This window comes from Pan paniscus, chromosome 15 (assembly GCF_029289425.2).
Source record: "Pan paniscus chromosome 15, NHGRI_mPanPan1-v2.0_pri, whole genome shotgun sequence".
In the NCBI taxonomy this organism is placed as follows: domain Eukaryota; kingdom Metazoa; phylum Chordata; class Mammalia; order Primates; family Hominidae; genus Pan; species Pan paniscus.
In genome coordinates this window covers 92,432,324-92,455,099 of record NC_073264.2, presented here as the reverse complement: position 1 = coordinate 92,455,099, position 22,776 = coordinate 92,432,324, and the positions used below count along the sequence as shown (strand labels likewise).

The window sequence follows — 22,776 nt, the reverse complement described above, 5'->3', positions numbered from 1 at the left end:
TGGAGTCTCACTCTGTCACCCAGGCTGGAGTGCAGTGGTGCGATCTCGGCTCACTGCAAGCTCCACCTCCCAGGTTCAAGTGATTCTTGTGCCTTGGCTAATTTTTGTATTTTTAGTAGAGATGGGATTTCACGAAGTTAGCCAGGCTGGTCTCGAACTTCTGACCTCAAATGATCCACCCACCTCACCTCCCAAAGTGCTGGGATTACAGGCGTGAGCCACCACACCTGGCTTTTTATTGCAATTTCTGAGAAAAGTTTGAAAATATGTATCTTATGGGGCAAGGACAATCAACAGGAAACTGTTTGGCAAAGAAATTGGAATTTGTTCTGGTAACAAGAAAATAGTATATTGACTTACTATTTTGAATTTTTCTTACAGTCTTAATCTGGTTTTAATATCAGGGTAATTCTGGCTTCATAAAATGATTTGGGAAGTATTCCCTCCTCTTCAGTTTTCTGATGATTTTGGATGTTGTTGGATGGAGAGGTATACAAATATCAATTATGTTAAGTAGGTTGATAGTATTGTTCAGGTATTCTATATCCTTATTTACAGATATTCTGTATACTTGTTCTAGAAAATAGGTTTTGTTTTCATTGTAAGAGACAGGGTTTCACTCTGTCGCCCAGGCTGGAGTGCAGTGCTGCAATCATCATAGCTCACTATAACCTCCAACTCCTGGGCTCAAGCAGTCCTCCTGCCTCAGCCTCCCAAGTAGCTGGGACTATAGGCATACAACACCATGCCCAGCTAAGTTAAAAATACTTTTTTTTTTGTAGAGATGGGGTCTCACTATGTTGCTCAGGCTGGTCTTGAATTCTTTGGCTCAAGTGACCCTCCTGCTTCTGCTTCCTGAAGTCCTGGGATTACAAGCCTGAGCCACCACAGTCAGCTGAAAAGAGGTTTTTTAAAAATAGTCAGAGAGGGCACAGCACACAAGGGAGTTATCCAGGGAAAGGACATCATCTGCCCCAGCAGCTCACATTTGTGGCAAGTGGCTCAGGACTGAAGTACCCTCTGAGTGCCCGTCTATGTGGTTTAGTCCCCTTCCCACAGCAGTTGCTTAAGTTCTGGAACAGCCATCCTGGGTACCCTCTGGGTCTTCTGCCCTGAGGGTCCCGGCTATTTTCGTGTCTGCTCGAGCACTTGACCTGCTCCCCAGCCCTCCTCGCTGACTGTGGGGCCTGCGCCACGCCGCGCTTCTCCCTCTCGGCAGGTGGAGAACTCCACGCTGAGTTCCCAGAGCGCAGCGCTCACCGCGCAGTACACGCTGCTGCAGAACCACCACACGGCCAAGGAGACGGAGAACGAAAGCCTGCAGAGGCAGCAGGAGCAACTTACAGCGGCCTACGAGGCCCTGCTGCAGGACCACGAGCACCTGGGCACGCTGCACGAGCGGCAATCGGCCGAGTACGAGGCCCTCATCCGCCAGCACAGCTGCCTAAAGACACTGCATCGGAATCTGGAGCTGGAGCACAAGGAGCTCGGGGAGAGGTAGGGCCTGGGGAAGGAAGGGGATCTGGGGAGGGGTAGAGTCCAGAGGAGAGGCTGGGCCCAGGGGGAAAGGTGGGGCCTGGGGTAGATGGGTGGGACCTAGGGGAGAGGCAGGGCCTGGGGAAGATGGGTGGAGCCTGGAGGAGATGGGTGGGACCTGGGGGAGAGTGATAGAGCCTGGAGGAGAGGTGGGGCCTGGGGAGAGGGGTGGAGCCTGGAGGAGAGGCAGGGTCTGGGGAAGATGGGTGGGACCTGTGGGAAAGGCGGGGCCTGCGGGAGATGAGTGGAGCCTGGAGGAGAGGCGGGGGGCCTCATGAGAGGGGTGGAGCCTGGAGGAGGGGTGGGGCCTGGGGAGAGGGGTGGAGCCTGGAGGAGAGGCAGAGCCTGGGGAGAGAGGTGGAGCCTGGAGAGAGGCGGGGTCTGGGGGAGGTGGGTAGGACCTGTGGGAAAGGCAGGGACTGGGGGAGATGGGTGGAGCCTGGACGAGAGGCGGGGGCCTCGTGAGAAGGGTGGAGCCTGGAGGAGAGGTGGAGCCTGGAGCAGAGGTGGGGTCTCAGGAGAGGGTCTCAGGAGAGGCAGGGCTTTGGGGAAGTGGGCAGGGCCCCGGGGAGAGGCAGGGTGTGTGGGGAGGGGAGGTGAAGGAGGGTGGAGGTGGGGCCCCTGGGTAGGCCTGCAGCGGGGCCTGAGGCCAGGCCTGGGGAGTCTGTCAGGCTGCGCGGGGGACTGGGACTTCCCTGGACCTCCCCTGCAGGAAATCTCTTGGCCAGCTGCTTCCCATTGTTGGGGCACCTGAACTTTCCCAAAAGGAAGGAAATAAACGTTACCTTTAGCAATTTGGAATTTGTGCAACTGAAGACAGTAGCAAGAGGGGCTCCTGTGTGGAGAAGGGGATGCCTCTACTACTTCCAGTGGGCCTTTGGGGCCCTGATCCCTAAGGGTTCTCTTCTGTCTCTTTTCTCCCCAAAACAGAAATAAGGAGGGAATTCTCCACGGCTCCGTTTGTAGGGGTGTGCCTTCTCTGGCCTCCCAGCTCTTCTCTTTCATATCAAGGTCTCGCTTGCTTTCTTTCATTTTTAACCTTTAATTATGGAAACTTCCGAACATATAGAAAGTAAGCAGAATCATATAGTGAAACTCTTGTGTATGCATCATGCACTCTCAACAGTCATTTATGTCCTGCCGTTCTCATTTCATGTGCACCTCCCACACTCCACCCCCCACCCCATTTTTTACAGGTAAAACTTACATTGAAATGCACACATCTTAACTTTGCACTCTTGACAGTTGATGGTCTTGGGTTTTGTATTCATTAAGTCAGCCAGTCTGGGCTGGGATTCTGTCTCCTGCTGATCAGTGATGGTACCAGGCACCTGCGCAGGGCATGGCAGGATCCAGGGAGGGCTAGGAGAGGTAGAATGCTGCTCTCCAGAGTCTGAGGGGCAGGTGTGATGTGCACCTGAATCTGATGCATGAGAGAGACATGGCTAAAGAGAGGCTCTCAGGTACTTGGAGTACAACAGAGGGAGCAAGATCTACTTCCTTTGCCTGGGAAATGGCCCTGCTGATGGTATTTCCTTTGGAGCAGCCTCAACAACATGGCTAAGTGATCGTTGGTTCTTCAAGGTGGGAGTGGGGAGGACATCTCCACGGTCAGGAGCCACAAATGTCATTGAATCACAAAAGCCTTGTGCAGGCGCTGATGATGCTTGTGGGTTCATGGGTGGTGATGACATTCATTTATTCACTTGCCAAGTGCTTCCTTTTTGTCTCTATCTGGAGTTCTTCACCCCTTTTATCCATCCAGATCTCCATCCTTCAGGGGCTGTTGAGGCATCTGAAACTATAAGACTACTCCTTCCGGCCTAAAGTAGCATCTTCTGCCTCTTTTCACTTTGATCTCTCCCTCGTCTTCCCCCACCCATTTTGTTATTTGTGTGACATTTATTGTGTACGTGGTGCTGTCTCTAGACGTGGTAGGAGTTGCACCCAGCTGACAAACTAATGAAGCATTCATGTAAGTCTGATACTAGCATGATGCCCAGCACTCACCAGGCACTTGCGTGCCTTATTCTTAGTGTTATGTTATGTCATATTAAATAATGCCGTATTGTATTCTTTCCTTCTTTCTTTATTTTGAGATGGAGTCTCACTCTGTCGCCCAGGCTGGAGTGCAGTGGAGCGATCTTGGCTCACAGCAGCCTCCACCTCCCGGCTTCAAGCAATCCTCCTACTTCAGCCTCCCAAGTAGCTGGGACTACAGGCATGCACCACCACACCCGGCTAATTTTTGTATTTTTTAGTAGAGATGGGGTTTCACCATGTTGACCAGGCTGGTTTTGAACTCCCTACCTCAAGTGATCCACCTGTCTCAGCCTCCCAAAATGCTGGGATTATAGGCGTGAGCCACTGTGCTGGCCCCTTATTGTATTCTTAATGTGCATTCAGAGAGAAAAGGTTTTGGCAGGTGGGGTCTGGACTGTTGTTTTCCCTGCAGGTCCTTGCTCAGTACAGCATGTGGTAGTTACTCAGTGCTTTTTGCTGGTTGGACAGATGACTGGAGGCTCCCTTGCTGTGTCTGCAGCAGGGCTACAGGTTTAGGAGTGTAGGTACATGGCACACAAGGATGATGGTTTTCTCTTCTTCTTATTTGACACTTAAATCGGAGACGCTCACCCACTCATTGCTCTAACAAGCATTCACTACGTGTCATTCCTCACGGGGATTCAGTGGTGAGTAACAGTTATAAAGTTTCTGCCCTACAGTTGGGTCATTGCTAATGGTTAGAGACATGCTTGATTAATGTGCTTTTCCAACAAGGTGCAGTGGAGTCCTGAAGAGAAAGGCCAGAAACCCCAGGGACACTGGCTAGCCTCTGTCAGATTGTCTTTGGGTGTGAGACACTCAGGAAGGGGTCTGTAGAGAAGAATTTGCCTGAATGGGGAAGATCAGGAGACTGTGCCTCAGACTTCTCAACACTTCCAGTCTGCTAGGAGATCCTGGGTCACCCGTGAACACACGAGGTTGAAACAGGCTGGGAGGGGGAGGGGCCGGGGCCTATGAGGCTACATCATTGTATTCTGCCCCCCAAGAGATGGCCAGTGCAGCCGACAAAGATAGATTAGAGCCTGGAGAAGATTAGAGCCTTGAGGGTAAGGAGAAAGTTGTGGGGACGGTGAGGGCTGTGGCTAAGGGGCCTGAGGAGAGCTGCTGTGTGTATGTGACAACAACTAGTCCCTGGCAGCTCCTGGGTGAGCCTCTGTCCCCTGGGGAAGGCCAGACTAAGAACAAGTGGATGCAGGCTCCTAAGGGGAGAGGGAGAGGCTTCTCCAGCCCTTGGAAGGTGAGATTAGCTGTGATGTGCAGCGGAATTCCACTGTTTGTTTTGTGGTTTCTCTTAGATTTATTTGTGCTTAGTGAACTACCTAGTAGGTTATTTATAATTCCCTAAAAGAGAAGGGCATGGAGCTCAGAAAATGTAGTCATCGCATTGTCAGGTGGCTAAAGGAAGAGCGACTGCTTTTTCAGGGCATGGAGGGACTATGGAGACAGAACGGGCTGGAGGAAGAGGATTCTGGGCTCCAGGGCTTGGCGCTGGCCTTGACATGGCTCCCAGCGGCCACGCTCCCCGCCTGCTCCCTGCCCCACGCCCCTCACTTCTGCAGAGAGACTCTCCAGAGGAATCCCATTTTCTCACGGGAGACACGCAGATCCTCTGGGGTGTGAGTTACCTGTAGGAAAAGAAGGTCCTGGCCAGACTCACAGCAGGTGTTTCCTTCCAACAGGCACGGTGACATGCTGAAGCGCAAGGCGGAGCTGGAGGAGCGGGAGAAGGTCTTGACCACTGAGCGAGAGGCGCTGCAGCAGGAGCAGAGGACAAACGCCCTTGCCATGGGCGAGAACCAGAGGCTGCGGGGCGAGCTGGACAGGTGAGCGCCAGCGACTGGCCCTGCACGTAGCAGCACCCCGGATTCTGTTCAGACCCTCCTTGCATAGCAACCACTGAGAAGTTCGAGTCCCCCGGCGATCGTGGATTTTTATCCCTTGCTGTATGAACAGCTGGGTGGGTAAAATAAGCTAAAGGGCAACTCTAGCTGGTTGCTGGCATGAGAGCTCTCAGGTGACACCTGGGGATGGCGTGTCGTCTGAGTTAGGTGGTTCTCCCCTCCCACCCTTGTGGTGAGGACTGCATCAGGCACAGGTGAATTCATCATCTGGCATAAGCCTGCCTCTTGCTCATGAAGGAGAAACTGCAGATTCCTCATGATTCACAGAACCCCTATTTGTGAATCCACCTACTTGCTAAAGTTTTATTTGCCGCCCCAAGACCAGTCTCCGTGGGGCTTTCGTGGACACGCACAGAGTGGTGAAATGCGGGAGTCACTGGATGCGCACCTTCCCAGCTGAGGGCACACACGACAACACGCTGCCTTCTTGTTTCAGCTCCTACTGCAAACAAATGTCCCTTTCAGAATCTCTTCAATGCCACGGTTTTCATATTTTGTGCTTTCGGGAAGTGACTTTGCTGTTTAAAATGACCCACTATTGTAGTACTGAAGTGCTGTTTCGTGTCCCTAAGCAGAAGGTGGCTGTGATGTGCCTTACAGAGAAAAAGTCTTAGATAAGCTTTGTTCAGGCATGAGTTATAGTGCTGTTGGCTGTGAATATGCTACATAAGGTACCTTTCAACAGAAACCCACATAAAACAAGGTTATGTATTGATCAGTAACAAAAATGACCAGAGGCTCCCGGGAACCTAATTCTATATTTTTTCCCTAGGCTGGATGCTTTGCTGTTCACTAATTCAGTGTTTACAGCAACTTTATAGAATATGACTACCACACATAATGAGAATCGACTATACTATTATTATCTTTTTGGCTTTTTTTTTAAACAGATGAGGAAACAGGTTGGGAGAGATTAAATAACTTGTTCCGAGTCAGTGTTTCTAGTGAATAGCAGAGTCAGGATGGAATCCAGGTCCTGTCTCATTGCAAAGGCTTGACCATACGAAATTCTTCCTCCTCCCACATACTCGAGTTCGTGTATACGGGGGGTTAGAAACTCAGTTACCTTGGCTCCCCAGGCAAATAAAGCACATGGGTAAAACAGTACCAGACATAGACCACAGACCGTAGAACGGAGAATGCACATCGTCTAAAAGGGCAGCAGAGAATCGGCTCCAGCAAAGGCCGCCAGCTGGAGGCAGGCCCGGGACTGCCTGGGCAGCCTTTTGTTTTTTATATTTTAAGAGAACCTGAATGTTTGGGTATTGATGTAAACTTCAAATTTTTTAATGCTGGCCACTAAAATTTTTTTTTTTTTTTTTTTTTTTGAGATGGGATCTTGCTCAGCCACTGAGGCTGGAGTGACATCATGGCTCACTGCAGCCTCAACTCCCTGGGCCTAAGTGATCCTCCCAGCCCAGCCTCCCAAGTAGCTGGGAGCACAGGTGTGCATCACTATGCCTGGCAACATTTTTTTTTTTGAGACGGAGTCTTGCTCTGTCACCAGGCTGGAGTGCAGTGGCACGATCTCGGCTCACTGCAAGCTCCGCCTCCCGGGTTCCCGGCAACTTTTTTCTACTTTTTGCAGAGATGGGGGTCTCACTATGTCGCCTAGGTTGGTGTGGAACTGGCCTCAAGCGATCCTCCCTCCTCAGCCTCCCAGAGTGCTGGGATTACAGGCGTGAGCCACCATACCTGGTCAACTAATTTGTTTTTAAAAAGTAAAATTGTACAGGCCAAATAAGACACGTCTATGTCCAAATCAAGTCCACAAGACCCTGGTAATGAGCTTTCTGATATAAATCTCCAGAGAACTCCCAGTTGGATAATAGTTGTTTTGATGATAGCAATTTTAGTAGATTTACATAATACACACCGTCTCACACTTTATCTCAGGAGCTGAAATTAGGGGCTTGGAATTGGGAAGAAGAGCTGGGCAGAGACAGAATTTTAGAGCAAAAATGGTCTAGTTTAGTGGTTTAAACATTTTTTTAAACAGCAGAATCTTGTTTTTCAAGTGTACACAGATACCAAAGCTGTAGCATGGAAGTGATCGTAGCAGTGATGCTGTGTTGAAACAGGTGTCTGAGCTTGCCTGCTCAGTCTCCCTGGAGGCTCAGTGTAGTGGCATCAGGGGTACCCTCATGCATCCCCAAAGAACACAGTTTGCTGATGGACAGTTTTGTTCAAGCTCCTTATTTTATGCATGAAAAAAAAAGCCCAGAGAGGTTGTGATTTTGTCTAAGGTTGCACAGCCTGCCACTGTCAGAGCTGGGACATAGCCCAGGTCTCTGGGCCGTTACCTGTTTGGCAGGCTCTTCAGCTCCTTTGCCCTGTGACTCTTCCCCCTCCAGGGTCAATTTCCTGCACCACCAGCTGAAGGGGGAGTACGAGGAGCTGCATGCCCACACCAAGGAGCTGAAAACCTCACTGAACAACGCGCAGCTGGAGCTCAACCGCTGGCAGGCCCGCTTCGACGAGCTGAAGGAGCAGCACCAGACCATGGACATCTCGCTGACCAAGCTGGACAACCACTGTGAGGTGAGGCCAGCACCAGGGGAGCCTCGGGAAACAGGGATGAGTCCCCCAAGGGGACAGCCCAGGGCTCAGCCAAGCTGTGAGGGGTCCTCATGGGCATTTGTGCTCAAAGACACAAATGTGTGGAGGTGGCACAGAGGCTGCGGTGAAGCCAGAGGTGCTGACGGGGGTCATTGTGGCTTCTGGTGGGACTGTATACGAAAACACCCCTGTCTGACCGTCACCTTTTGCAGGGTCGGGAGAGACACAGTGGGGACGGTTGATGATGTTTTATCTCGATCCTGTTAGCTGTGTCTATACTGTCTTCCTACATCTCTTCAGCTCAGTAGTCACACTGTCCTAGAGAAGTGGTGTGAATTTGCTCCATTTTGGGTTGTGGCTGCCTCTGTGACGGAGCTCACTCAGGAGTCCCCGGCTTCCAGAGCCGTCCCTTCTAGTACACAAGGTTGGAAATGGCCTCACACAGCAAGACCCTCTCCAGATGAGATCTTAACAGACCCCAGCACATGGAAGGCTGGTGAGGCAGGTCTGGCAGGGAGGAGCACGTAGGTCTCACCCCACCTCCTAGACAGCCCCAGGGACAGCTGGCACCTCAGGACAAGGTTTGCTCTTTTATTGAGAAACAGTCTCAGACACCTTTTGCCCAGACCCCTCAGTAGCCCAGTGAGACATCACAAATGAGGAAACCGAGGCGCAGGGTGCCAAGATGCCTTGTCACAGCCACCCACCCAGATCTTGTGCTGCCCCCTGAGAATGAGAGGCCCTGGGACCCTGAGGGCCCCACGGGGGTGGAGGCGGGATGGAGGCAAAGGCCACGGCACTGCCTGTGGAATCCTCGCCCCCAGGGGCTGTGCTGTCACAGGCAGGTGCGTCAGGATCTTCCGGGAGGTTTCAGGTCAGGGGCTGCAGCGCAGGCCCCATGGAAAAGGTCACACTGATGAAGTGAAGGACTGGCAAGAGCTGGACATGTGTGGTAGGCTTTGCATGGGAAGGACTGATTTGCACAGAAATGGACGGGGGTACTTTTTGGAAGATGCTGATGATTCACTCAGGGTGGAACACAGGTCATGGGACAAGGGAAGGGCTGTGGCCAGGATGGTGGCTTTTGGGGAGGGGTTCAGCAGAATTCCAGGTCCAGCACAAACCAGTCCCCCCAAACAGGCCACACATGGAAACCATGTTTGTCTCCCTGGGCTGGAGGAGCAAAAGACCTCAAGCCGGGTGGCTTAAGCAGCAGAAGTGGGTTTCTTCCGGTTGGGAGGCTGGACGTCCATGATCCGTGAACCGGCAGGGCTGAGCTGGTTTCTCCCAAGGCCTCTCCCTGGCTTGCAGGCAGTGCTCTTTTTCTCTGTGCGGGCTCATTCCCAGTATCTACGTGTCGAGATTTCCTTTTCTTGAAAGGACATCAGTCAGATTGGATCAGAGCCCACCCTCATGGCAGCCTCATTTTAACTTAATGGCCTCTTTATGGACCCTGTCTCCAAACGCAGTCCCATGCTAGGGACTGGGGCTTAGGGCTTCACTGTATGAATTTTGGGGACATGGTTCACCCTGTGGCAGAAGCGAAGCAGCATAAGCAAAGTGATGAGGGCGTGGCTGTGCTCGGAGCCGTGCTCGCCGCTCCTCCTAACCCGCCTCTCTCCAGGAGCCCATATGCCTTACATTGGGTTGGTTTGTTGCCCGGCATCTAATGAGGTGGAAGAGCAGCACCCCCATCGTTACTGGGATGCACTGGCCCTCAGGATCATGGACTTGGGCTGAAGGGTGGGGCCCAGCCGGCTTGGTTCCCTGGGACCCCCCCGGCCACACAGGGTCTTTCTGTTGGGCCAAAGCTGAGTTTCCAGGGATGGCCTTTCACCCTGCAGACCGCTGACTTGCCACGTTTGTGACATGCCTGACTCCCAAGCCTCGTGCAGTTCTCTACACTGGGGAGACTAATGCTTTATTATGGTATTTGTTTTCATTCTTGCCCAAGCAATGTAGCAGTGGCAATCACAGAAGTATTTTTAGTGAAAAAATGCCATAGCTTCACCTCCTTTTCCCTTCCAGTTCTTCTCACTGTATGCATAAATTATGTATAATTATATTAAAAACAGGTAGAATTTTGGTTTTTCTTTTAATGGTGAAGTCAAAGTTAGAATTGCTAATGGGGTGAAGAGGAGGGGACAGCCTATGTTTCCCACCTCCGGTGTACCAGGCATTTTGCTGTGTTCTCCTCTATGTTACTCAGTCCTTACGGTGGCCCCATGAGCCCATCCTCCTTTCTCATAGTCGCGCATTGGAATCCAAAGCCTGTGATTTTCCCATTGCACCCCAATCATACTCTAGAACAGAAGTTGGCAGACTTCAGGCCAGGCGCGGTGGTTCACGCCTGTAATCCCAGCACTTTGGGAGGCCGAAGCGGGTGGATCACCTGAGGTCAGGAGTTTGAGACCAGCCTGCCAACATGATGAAACCCCGTCTCTACTAAAAATACAAAGAATTAGCTGGGCGTGGTGGCACGCGCCTGTAATCGCAGCTGAGACTCAGGAGGCTGAGGCAGGAGAGTCGCTTGAACCCAGGAGGTGGAGGTTGCAGTGAGCCGAGGTCACGCCACTCCACTCCAGCCTGGGCAACAAGAGCAAAACTCCATCTCAAAACAAACAAACAAAAACATTATTGATGAGATTTTTCGTATTCTTTTTATTTGTATTAAGCCTTCAAAATCTGCTGCGTATTTTGCACTTGTGCATCATGATTCAGACTAGCTGCATTTTACTGCTCAGTAGCCACGTTGCCAGGGACATCTGGACTAAACAATGCAGCTGCAGAGGGAACTCAGCCATTCCCACATTATTGGCCGTTTGGCCCTTTCCAAGTTTCCACTGGCGTAGATTATGCTGCGTTGAACATCTTTGTGCAGTGGCCTTCTTCCTTGGAAGCTAGGTTCCCAGCAGTGGGAACACCGGGTCACGTGGTGTCTGAGACACTGTTGGTCTGTGTTCTAGCTGCTCTCCCGTCTCAAGGGGAACTTGGAGGAAGAAAATCATCACCTCCTGAGCCAGATCCAGCTGTTGAGCCAGCAGAACCAGATGCTTCTGGAGCAGAACATGGAGAACAAGGAGCAGTACCATGAGGAGCAGAAGCAGTACATGTAAGCAGGGAGTCCTGAACCCCTCTCCGCACCCTCACCACAGCTGCATGTCCTCAGTCTCTGGAGGTCCTGGCTTCCCATGCAGAGAGGAGCCCCTGGGCCCGTTGGGATCCTGAGGGCAGGGCACAGACCGATCACCAACACGGACTGCCCTTAGTTTCCTGGAATGTTCTCAGTTTCTAGAGTTCTCAGTTGGCTTTTGTTTGCTCTTTCAGAGGCGCTTTCCACCACCAGAAACTTCTTTTCTCTGCTTCTAGAATTAAATTCACTTGAAAAAATCATGAGAACACTGAAGTATCTCAAGGGGGAGAATTCAAACTGAAGGCTGGGAATGAGTGCTGTACACCTGCCTGTGTCCCCCTGGATGGAGGGAAGTGGGCTTGTTGGGCCCTGTGAAGTGCACAGAACCAGTTCCCTGGTAGCCAGGAACCAGTAGGGGGAGGTAAAATGTGAACAGAGCTTTGTCCATTACCAGCCAGATGTGAAGGGTTACATGAAGCATGGAAAAAAACATAGGGGGAGTTGAAGTCCACAGCTACCCCAGGGGGTCTGGGGGAGGCTCACAGGAGGTGGGCCATGGCAGGCGAGGGGACAGGAAGGTGGGCCGTGGCAGGCAAGGGGGCAGGAAGGTGTGCCGTGGCAGGTGAGGGGGCAGGAAGGTGGGCCGTGGCAGGTGAGGGGGCAGGAAGGTGGGCTGTGGCAGGTGAGGGGACAGGAAGGTGGGCTGTGGCAGGTGAGGATGGGAAGGTGAGCTGTGGCGGGTGAGGACGGGAAGGTGGGCCGTGGCAGGTTGAGGGGACAGGAAGGTTGGCTGTGGCAGGTGAGGGGACAGGAAGGTCAGCCGTGGCAGGTGAGGACGGGAAGGTGAGCTGTGGCAGGTGAGGACGGGAAGGTGAGCTGTGGCAGGTGAGGATGGGAAGGTGGGCTGTGGCAGGTGAGGGGACAGGAAGGTCAGCCGTGGCGAGTGAGGACAGGAAGGTGGGCTGTGGCAGGTGAGGACGGGAAGGTGGGCTGTGGCAGGTGAGGACGGGAAGGTGGGCTGTGGCAGGCAAGGGGACAGGAAGGTGGACCGTGGCAGGTGAGGACGGGAAGGTGAGCTGTGGCAGGTGAGGATGGGAAGGTGGGCTGTGGCAGGTGAGGGGACAGGAAGGTCAGCCGTGGCGAGTGAGGACAGGAAGGTGGGCTGTGGCAGGTGAGGTGACAGGAAGGTGGGCTGTGGCAGGTGAGGGGACAGGAAGGTCAGCCGTGGCAGGTGAGGACAGGAAGGTGAGCTGTGGCAGGTGAGGACGGGAAGGTGGGCTGTGGCAGGTGAGGACGGGAAGGTGAGCTGTGGCAGGTGGTCTAAGTGCGGGGAATGTGCAGGAGGCACCCAGAGAGAAGGCTGGAAAAGGAGGTGGGCGCTCAGCTGTGGTAGCTTCCATGTCCAGCTAAAGATGTTGGATTCCTGGAGTTGTTTTGGAAGGGATACTAGTCTGGCAGGGCCAGGGAAGCTTCCAGAAATAGAAGGCAAGAGGACGAACCCTGGTGCCAGGAATCTCGTGGTTCAGAAGTCGAGGAATCAAGAATCTAGAGTGGTTTCTGGATCCTAGCCATGGTGGTTGGGCTGTCCTTCCACGTGATCGGGAATGGCTGGTGTTGGCGTCTGGGCAGGCATTGGTGTGCTGGCATCAGTGTGGGGAAGGCAAGAAAGGACGTGCTTGTGGTGGGACGTGGTCACTGTGGTCACGGTGAACACTGGTGTGCTATCCCAGCTCTCTGATGTAATGATGCTCCTTTGTTATTCTGTCGGCTTCACCTACGTGTCTAGGGCTGGCGTGCCACCTTCGGGAGGATGGTTTGTATGTAAAAGCACACTGTAATTGTGGGGTGGAAATGACCCTGAAGTTGGCCCTCTATAATCCTGGTGATAAAATATCGCCAGCAGAGGTTGGGCAGGTGCTAACTGGAAGAAGTATAGGAGCACTCAGGGGGATTATTTGATGACGTTTTTGCATTAGACAGTGTCTACTCCAGGCCAGTGGGTTGGCAGGCTTCCTGGGGCCTGCTCCGGGCCCTGGAGTTTGTGGGAGTCTGTGGGGCCAACCCCAGCCATGAAGCACTCAAGGCTTAAGGCTCAGCAGCACGGCCATGAGCACAGAACACCAGCACACGGATGTCGAGTCAAGGGACTGGGAGCGGAGCGTGGCTGGGGTCACTTGTTACAGGGGCTCACCTCATCGTGAGCTCTTGGGAAAGCCCTCAGTTGGGGCAGGACCTTGGCAGCTTCGAGAATGAGCTGTTACCTTTCATGTAAGGCCTCATTTTCAGACGAGGAAACCAAGGGTCTGGGCTCTCAAGACCACCCAGCGCTGAGGCATGAGTGGGCAGCAGTCCTCAGTACCATGGGCAGCACGGCTCCGAATGCACTGTGGACGCAGCCCCGTGACTCCCTAAGTGCAAACAGAAGCTTTCTGTTTGTATGAGGAAGGCCAAGGTCTCCCCGGTAAGCAGAGGTGCCTGAGCCCGCCCAAGATTCGAGATATCTCTTTGGTCCCTGGCAGTTTTTTTGAAAAGTGGCCCAATTTCCAATATTTAGGAATCGGGAGATTTGGCTTCATCATCTGGGCATCTGGTGTCTCGGGAAGTCCGCCCCGCTGTGCCCTGGTTCATTCCCCTGTGGCAGCGGGGTCTGCCGGAGATGGCAGCACAGGCGCTCACTGCAGTCCCCACTAGCGCCCCTGGTTTCTCCAGCCCTGCTGTGCTCATTAACTTCTCTTTCTGGCCCCTGAAAGCTTCTCAGTTTGCTTCTGAGTGGGAATGGGCCTGAGTCATGCATCTGACTTTGCTGAGCTGACTTGTTCAACCTCACTGCCCAGGTGTTGTTAATATGTACCCCCTGAACCCCGCCCCCTCACCACTGCGGGGTAGGTTCTGCCTGACCCCAGGAGCATCTCACGTCTTGAACAACCTGGAAGGAGAATCCTTGGGTCTTCGGAGCGTGAGTTTTCAGATTGTTAGAAGTTTGCTGCCTTGAGCTCGCTCACAGCTGAGTCCCAGGGGCTTCAGTAAATCTCAGGGTCGTAGAGCTCCCTGAACCCACGGCGCATGCCTCCATTCCCGTATTCCAAACTCAGTGACCATGACGGTGATGAGCACCCTCATCTCAATCCTGGAAAAATACCAGCCCTGGGTACACCAGGTTCCAGGCTGGGCCGATGAGTAAATCCACTTGTTTGATTTAAAACTGGATTGATAGGTTTTCTTTCTCCTGTATTCACAGAGACAAATTAAATGCCTTACGAAGACATAAGGAAAAGCTGGAAGAAAAAATCATGGATCAATACAAGTTCTATGATCCTCCTCCAAAGAAGTGAGTTGATTTAAGTGTAGTGACATAAAGACAGAACTTAAAAGCTTCCTTTTCTGTGCACAGGGTGAAAGCAGCCATCTAGGGCAGGCCCCGGCACCGTCCACTGTGTGGAGGATACCTGTGCACAGATGCCTCCCACATCAGAGAGTTCAGAATCCTTCCAGCCTGCCTCTGTACTCGAGCTTGTCCTGTGAGGGGTGGCCAATGTCTGGTGACCCCAATGAGACACAGGCTTCATTTAGCTATGAGCCTTTTTTAAGGGGGCAGAGCATCCGTGGTCCTGGAGTCACTCAAGCAGGATGGCGGGGCTGCCTTGTCAGGTTTTCGTCTCAGGATTAAACGTGACCTGGACACCCATGTTCCTGTTTTGGAGAGGATGCTTGGGCAGCACACTTGGCCCAGCCCCCATGGTCTTCAAATGTGGGAACCTTTTGACCTTATGCAGATTTTTCTGGATTCACAGAACCTCAGGGTGGCTTCATGGACATGTCTCTTCCCCAGAGAGCAGCAGCTCTCCCCAAGTGGGGCTGGCCCACCCTAGCAGTGCTGCCCCTTGTCCACGGCCTGAGCCCCAGGAATTGTCCCTTCGGATTGTCCTGGCCCAGCCTTGAAGTCAAAATCACTGCAAATCCCTTGAGGTCTCTCTGGGAATCCAGAACCACAGAATTTCCGAACCTCAGTCTGTTTTTGGTTTTTGTGTGTGTGCTTATTGTTTTGTTTTGGTTTGGTTTTTGTGTGTGTGCTTATTGTTTTGTTTTGTTTTGTTTTGAGGCGGAGTCTCGCTGTGACATCCAGGTTGGAGTGCAATGGCACAGTCTCAGCTCACTGCAACCTCCGCTTCCCAGGTTGAAGCCATCCTCCTGCCTCACCCTCCCGAGTAGCTGGGATTACAGGCATGTGCCACCACGCCCAGCTAATTTTTGTATTTTTAGTAGAGATGGGGTTTCACCATGTTGGCCAGGCTGGTCTCGAACTCCTGACCTCAAGTTGATCCACCCACCTCAGCCTCCCAAAGTGCTGGGGTTACAGGCGTGAGCCACCATGCCTGGCCCAGAACCTCAGTCTGAATCTTCTGTTTGACACAGAAATTGAAGCCAAGATGAGAAACTGGAGTGATAATATAAATAGGTGCTGTTTAGTTTCAGAGACGGGGTGAGAGCCCAGGCAGGGTTCTCTTCATGTCACACCAGGATGCCCTCGGTGTCCAGCTCGCTGTGATGTTATTGCTTACTCTTTAAATGCACTGATTTTTAATCAAACAGCCTGCTCTCCTCTGCCCTCTCCACCTCACCCAGATTACTCAGTGCCAGGGAGGAGTCAAGGGAATGCCAGCTTATTTCACTGATTATTAACTTTAGCAGAAAATGAGATTCATGGAAATGGCTTTTTGACAGAAAAATTGCCAACTAAATTAAGCACGGCATCACTTCCTTCATCCTGGGAGACTAGAGTGGATTTCTGTCACAATGCACATGCCTCTACCATCCCCAGCCCTGTGCCAAACTGAGAATTAAGTTCTAGCTCCTGAGCCCCAGATATGATTACCATGGTCATGAGCGTCATTGTCCTGAACCCCACGTGAGTGGCCGAGCTTCCCAGACTGGGGAAGAACATCCCAGCCCATGTTAGGGAACCAGGGACCCACTGGGGGTGTGTGGGAGGGCTGGCTATGTCCTAAACATCTACTTCTAACCAGGAAGAACCACTGGATTGGAGCCAAAGCCTTAGTCAAACTCATCAAACCAAAGAAAGAGGGTTCGAGGGAACGCTTAAAATCCACCGTGGACAGCCCTCCCTGGCAGCTGGAGTCCTCAGACCCCGCCTCGCCGGCGGCCTCTCAGCTGCTCAGATCACAGGCCGAGAACCCCGACACCCCCCCACTGGGCTCCAACTGTGCAGAAGAGCGCGACGCCCACAACGGGTCTGCAGGGAAAGGTAGGGGCGGCCGTCCTGGCCGTGGTCGGGTGAGGAAGGGGGTGTCCTGAAGGGTCCCGCACCGGTGGCTGTGCACACGTGTGCAGGAACGTGCCAGGGGTGGGTGACTGCATGTGCGCCTTCCGCTTAGATGTGTTACGAGCCAAGTAGAAATTCAGCGTGGCAACCGTTTTGTCCCATAATGCTTTTGTTACTTTATTTTATATTTTATTTTAATTTTTTTGAGATGGAGTTTCACTCTTGTTGCCCAGGCTGGAGTGCAGTGATCTCAGCTCACTGCAATCTCTGCCTCCCGGGTTCAAGTGATTCTCCTGCCTCAGCCTCCTACGTAGCTGGGATTATAGGCGCCCACCACCACGCCTGGCTAATTTTTTGTATTTTTAGTAGAGACGGGGTTTCACCATGTTGGCCAGGCTGGTCTCGAACTCCTAACCTCAAGTGATCCACCCGCCTCAGCCTCCCAAACTGTTGGGATTACAGGCGTGAGCCGCCACGCCCAGCCACTTTTGTTGTTTTAGAACGAAAAGTATCATTCATCATGTAGCCGAGCAGATATCTCAATATCCAAAGCTGACATTCGTGCAGGTACCATAGAGACAAGTGACATAGCTTATTTTGGGCTGCCTCGTATGTGCCAGATTTGTAGTAAGCTGCTTTGTGCAGGGAGATCCCAGGTGCACTCAACACGTTCTCCATGTATATAAGACCTCCCGAAAGCCTTGGGTGGTTTATCTGTTACCACTTTGAAAGGTGGGTTAGGACTTCTTCAGCCTGATCTGGCCTTGTGTCCCACCAGCCATAGGACACACTGTGCCTTTTCCCTAAGGGCTGTCCTTTGGAGTTTGCCAGATGTTCTGAAACAAGAACAGGATTTCTCATCATGTGTGCTGTATTTCATCCACTCTCAGAGCCGTGAAAGCTGCACAGTTACTTTATATACCACGAGGCAATCAAATGGTACAGGGCCACCACTTCGAATTTTTCTTACGCCCTTGTTGAAAGAGCTTTTCTAAATAAGAATTCGATTTTTGTACACACACGTAAAAGGAAAATAGGACCAAGATGAGTTGGTTATGACCATGTCAGTTGTGTCACCGTGGCCACCTGGCCAGTGGTGACTGAGACATCACTGAAATTGCCTCCTAATTTCCAAGACGTTAAAGGTGTCTTAGAATCGATTAGACACAGCATTTACCTTACACATTGTTAAAATTTCAGCTTTACCTTTAAATATCATTTTGGGGAGATTATTTATCCCAGGCCTGCATCCCAAGTCATTTAAATTTTTACAAAGCACACTAGGACTTGCTGAAGACCCAGCCTATGCCTGAGACCCATGGGGTCTTGGAGGCGGAGGATATAACACTGAAGACCAGCGACAGGCTACCCTCTGAGTGTGGTGTGTGGACAAGCCTTTCAGGGGGCACATTCACAAGTACCTGTTGTGTCCCCTTCAGATGCAAAAAAAAAGAAAAAAAGAAAAAGACTTGGTTCAGTGGCTCATGCCTATAATCCCAGCACTTTGAGGGGCCAAGACAGGAGGATCACTTGAGGCCAGGAGTTTGGGACTAGCCTGGGCAACACAGGGAAACCCCCATCTCTACCAATATATATATTTTTATTTAGCCAGGTGTGGTGGCACGTACCTGTAGTCTCAGCTGCTCAGTAGACTTGAGCCCAGGAGGTCGTGGCTGCAGCGAGCTATGGTCATACCACTGTACTCCAGCCTGGGTGACAGAGTGACACCCCATCTCTAACAAAAATAATGTTCACGCACATTGTTCAGGGACTAACACACTGTCATTCTTTATGGGGATAAGATTAGACAGAGTCAGCACCGTAAGACAGGGTGAGAAAGAAAAAAATTAGAGGCCTCACATGCAAGTAAATGAGAAGCTTAACTTTTGTTAAGCTAGAGGGGTTCTGTTGCCTCAGGTTTTTATATTGGCTCCTGTTTAATTTTTGGACATTTGTCATCTCAGCTTGTATTACTCTTTAAGTGGAATTAATTAACTATAATCAGTCTGAGTTAGGAAAACTTTCAGAGAAAAAAATGCTTGACTGGTCCAAAGTGATCCGTGAGCAAGCAGGTCTGTAACCATGATCATGTTCACTAGCAGCCACCATGTCTTGGGTGCTCCCTCTGGGCCCAGCACCCTCTAACTACTTTATGTGCTTTATGCATCTCATTGAATCCTAACGACCCTATCGAGGCAGGTGGACGTGGCCTCCCCTGTGTAGAAGTGAGAAAGTGAGGCTCAGCAGTGTGAAACACTTGCTTTGGGTAAGTGGGACCCAAATGCAGGTCGGCCGCACTCCGGAGCCTGAGCTCTTAACTGCATGCACTTAACTGCATGGACTGCCTCCAGTTAAAGCTCTCTGGGTCCCTGAAGATGCCGAACAAGAGCCTAGCCCTGAACTGGCCACAAGGACACCAGCCTTGAATAAGTTGGTCCCTTATTCTGTGGTGTGAGCCACTGTGGCCACCAGGTGGTGCTGTGGAGGAAGAAATAATGGAAATCCTGGTATCAACTTTAATCCTACATCAGAAATTGGTTAGGTCGATTAATGTTACTATAAGACAGTTTAGGAAGTTAGCCCAATTGTCTGCTTTGTTAAGACACTAAAGGCTAAGGAGTGGAGGATTGGAGTGGAGGATGTATATAGAAGATCTAAAAGGAAATCATGATTCTTGGTGTTGAAGGGTTTTTTTTAGTATGCAAAGGAGGTATTTAAATTATTTTAAAACTCATCCTGCCGAAAGATTATTTTAGAGATACAAAATCATTAGTGAATACTTCAGGTAGAGTATTTGATTACAGCGCCCTGAAACGGATCATTGAGTGTTCCCAAGGTCTTTGAGTGGGAACGGGAGGATTGTGTGAGCTGAGCTGTTAGGGACCCCATCATTAAAATGGATGAGTAAGAGAAGTTGGGCCCTAAATTAATAAGCATTCGTGTTTAATAATTTGGCACACTGAAACTGAAAAATCGTCTAGACCATTGGCTCCTTGGGCAGTATGTAATTCTCCTCACACGCTGAGGAAATAAATTGTTGGCGTTCAGGTGCCTTTAAATTAATTGAGTCAGAGCACAGATGATTACTGAGCCCTGATTCTGGTCTTGAGTACTGTGTACTGTTTTTATCTTTCCTGGGCAAGACGGGATTCTGATTTCTTAAGTACATTTAGCTAATTTCAATTCATTTGTCATTATTGTTCATTTCATTTATTTGTGTTTTCTTTTTCCTTCCTCCTTTGGGTTATCCGATTGATAACAATTTAGCACCTCCGCGCAAAAAGAGTCCCTTTTTGAAAAGCAAAAACAAGGACAAAGACAAGTCTCCAGCGACCCACCCAGCTCTCTCTAAACGCCTGCGGTTCTGGTCTTCCTCCGACATCCCATCCTCTCCTAACGAGCCTCTCTCTTTCTCCGACATTGGAGATTTCTAATCCCTTTCCTTTATCATGTGTCTGCATTGTGTACCCTCCTTCATTTCCGAAATTCAAACAAAAAAAGCCAGCGTCTAAAAGGCCAGATGGCCGATAGCGGACCCCTCCTCCTGCCCCCAATTTCAAGCTTAAAGTAGCCAGCGTGGATTCTGATTTCAAAATAGAAGATGAGTTGTCACACTCCCTGGACCATTTCTTCAGCACAACACAGTTTTAGGGGGAGCCTCAGGATATACGTGCACATGTCCTTGGGCCAGGATGTCCGTACTAAGTAAGTCGAGTGGCCGTGCCCCCCTCCCGTCTCTTGCACCTGCGAGCTTATGTTTTGCCCGTGTGTCAAGCAGCACTGGCGGGTGGTTGCTGCACTTCCTAAAATGTACAGCCTCTGTCAAGTGAGGGGTTTTTTTTAAGACTTATTTTTAAGCAGCTAAATTTAAAACTGCTGCCCTTTTCTCCTCTTCCTTTGTCAGAGCACTGAGTTGTGGGCCTTTTCCGGTAAGGCCCTTATAAAATGTGTTCTGTTTTGAAGGATTGATTGCTCCATTCAGGCATTTTGACTAATTGGATTGATTTTGCCCAGACAGAGTTCAGCCCAGAGTGAAGTTTTATGACTGTGCTGTGGTTTTATGACATCTTGGATGCTGAAGTTAAAACAGCAGGAGACAGAAAGAACATCAGCGCACAAATCATGCCTCGAGCAAGGGAAAATGCCAGCCGGCCAGCTAGGCCATTACCTATGGAGCATTTCCTGTCTCTAGCCATCCCTGTACCACCTCCGTTATTTTTGTCATATCCTGATACCGTCTATGATTACCTACAAAAATATGATTACCTGCATGTTTTCCCTTACATTGATTCACAGTTTGTAGTTAAATGTATTAAAAGGAAAGATTAGTATCAGTCCTGTAAGTGGAAAACACACATATCATCATAAAAACAAGGTAATCATAAGAATAAACACATAACTACTAAAATATGAGAGTCGGTTAATGTGCCACTGACTTCATCTCATGAGCCTCGCTCTGGGAACCCTGGGCTGCCGTGGTGCCGGGTCCTCCAGACCTGCCTTCCGCGCATGCTGTTGGAATTGTGCTTTCTCTGTTCGCTGCTCATGCTAACTGTTCACTCATCTCTGCCTCCCCTATGGATCCTCATTTTAGCTTCACCTGTAGGATGACCTGTCCCGATTCATTCCACCTGTCCCGATTCATTCCACCTGTCCCGATTTATTCCACCTGTCCCGATTCAGGCAGACTTGAATCTTGCTTCTCATCAAGGTTATCTTTCAAAATCCAAATTTCCCCTTGATTTCAAATCATCAGCTCTGGGCACTTAAAACTGCACAGTGAGCCCAGACTTTGAGTGGCTGAGAGGGCAGACGGCTTGATGGGTGGAGAAGCCGAACTGCAACAGTGAGTCCTGGCTCTGCACACGGAGTGGGACGCTCTGCAAAGTGCTTTGTCAGCTCTTAGGAATGCCAGCCATGTTCATTTTTATCTTGTGTTGGGAGAGCCTATCCTCTTTCCTGTGGGGTAGTTGGTTTTATGGGCTGTTTTTCTTTTATGATTTTATATGTTTTTATTTAATTTTGACCAGAGTTTATGTTCATGGTAGAAAAGTTAGAGATTTCAGAAAAGCACAAGACACAAGGTAAAAATTTTCTTGCAGTTCGTCTCACCATGCAGAGATTAAGGCTTCCCTTTTTGAAAAAACAGAATATTGTGAGGTTAGCAAGAAACTTCTATTTGAAGTCCTTAGTGAGTCCCGTTAGCAGGACCTTTGGATCCTCAGCTACAGGCTTGGATCCTTGGAAGTCAGGGATTGGAGTTCTGGACAGTTACACAGGAGATGTGTCCTAGAGTGAATATGTGTGACTTTTACCAACAGTTTATCCCCTCAGGGGCTCCCTTTGTCTCCTCCCAGCCTCTCAGGGCTGGCAGTATGACCCCAGCATTAAAGCCAGAGCCATCCTCATGGGGCCTCTGACACCACCTGAAGCCAAGCCCTCTTGCCCCCACCTGCCCCGCCAGGCCCCATTTAAGTTGCAGCCCGAGAGCTGTGGCAGCCCCGCTTTTGTCTCTGTGGTCCTCGTGCCCTGCTGCCCTGCTTCTAGGCCATGGTGTGGTTTCCCAGCCTGGGTACAGGACTTGGCAGCCTCATTTCTCAATGTCCTCTTCTGCCTCAGGCCCTGGGGATCTAAAACCAAAGCGAGGCTCCCCACACAGAGGCAGCCTTGACCGCACAGATGCCTCCACCGATCTGGCCATGAGGTCCTGGCCCTCGGAGCTGGGCTCCCGGACCTGCTCAACTTCAGCCACCACTACAGCCCCTTCCAACTCCACCCCCATCGCCCGGCACCCAGGCCGCACCAAAGGTGAGTCGCAGGCCCTTCCAGAGCCATGAGCGTCGGGCCTAGTGTCCTTCCTGAAGACCCCAGGGTCTCAGAAATCAGAGAGGTTGCTCTCCCTCTCAGTCTGACAGGTGGTGAGCAGAGGGGTGAGGCTGCTGACAGGCTTTGGTGGCACAGATGCAGCTGTGCTTACCAGCCAAGGACTTTGGGCAGGAAGCCCTTCAGAGGCCCAACTGCAATGGGGCCTCAGAACCCACTGCCACCACCGGCATTCAGGAAGTGAAGGCACCAAATAGCTCCAGAAGGGAGGTGAAGGTGGGCTGAGAACCAGAGTTTGGGCTAAAACCAGGCAACTGCCATTGCCCTACCTTGGTACAAGTTTGGGGTTTTTTTCTCGAGAGAAGATAAATTATATATTTTAAATTAGTGTGTGTATTTTAAAGTTTTTGTAGAGATGTGGTCTCATCATGTTGCCCAGGCTGGTCTCAACCTCCTGGCCTCAAGCAATGCTCTTGCCT

General features: G+C 51.0%; 1 protein-coding gene across 3 annotated transcripts in view; it reads left to right on the top strand.

Annotated features, from left to right (window-relative positions):
- The window catches only part of CCDC88C (coiled-coil domain containing 88C), a 146,621-nt gene that overhangs the window by 112,691 nt on the left and 11,154 nt on the right, over positions 1–22,776 (top strand). For 2 of the 3 annotated variants that reach the window (XM_034938017.3, XM_034938018.3), the window contains exons 20-26: positions 1,220–1,497; positions 5,280–5,423; positions 7,856–8,042; positions 11,027–11,172; positions 14,432–14,521; positions 16,218–16,456; positions 22,094–22,282. In XM_034938017.3, coding sequence (XP_034793908.1) covers positions 1,220–1,497; positions 5,280–5,423; positions 7,856–8,042; positions 11,027–11,172; positions 14,432–14,521; positions 16,218–16,456; positions 22,094–22,282 — 1,273 coding nt within the window. Of the gene's footprint in view, positions 1–1,219; positions 1,498–5,279; positions 5,424–7,855; positions 8,043–11,026; positions 11,173–14,431; positions 14,522–16,217; positions 16,457–19,741; positions 20,180–22,093; positions 22,283–22,776 lie in introns of those variants that run through there. The other variant, XM_034938021.3, reaches the window with a different exon arrangement.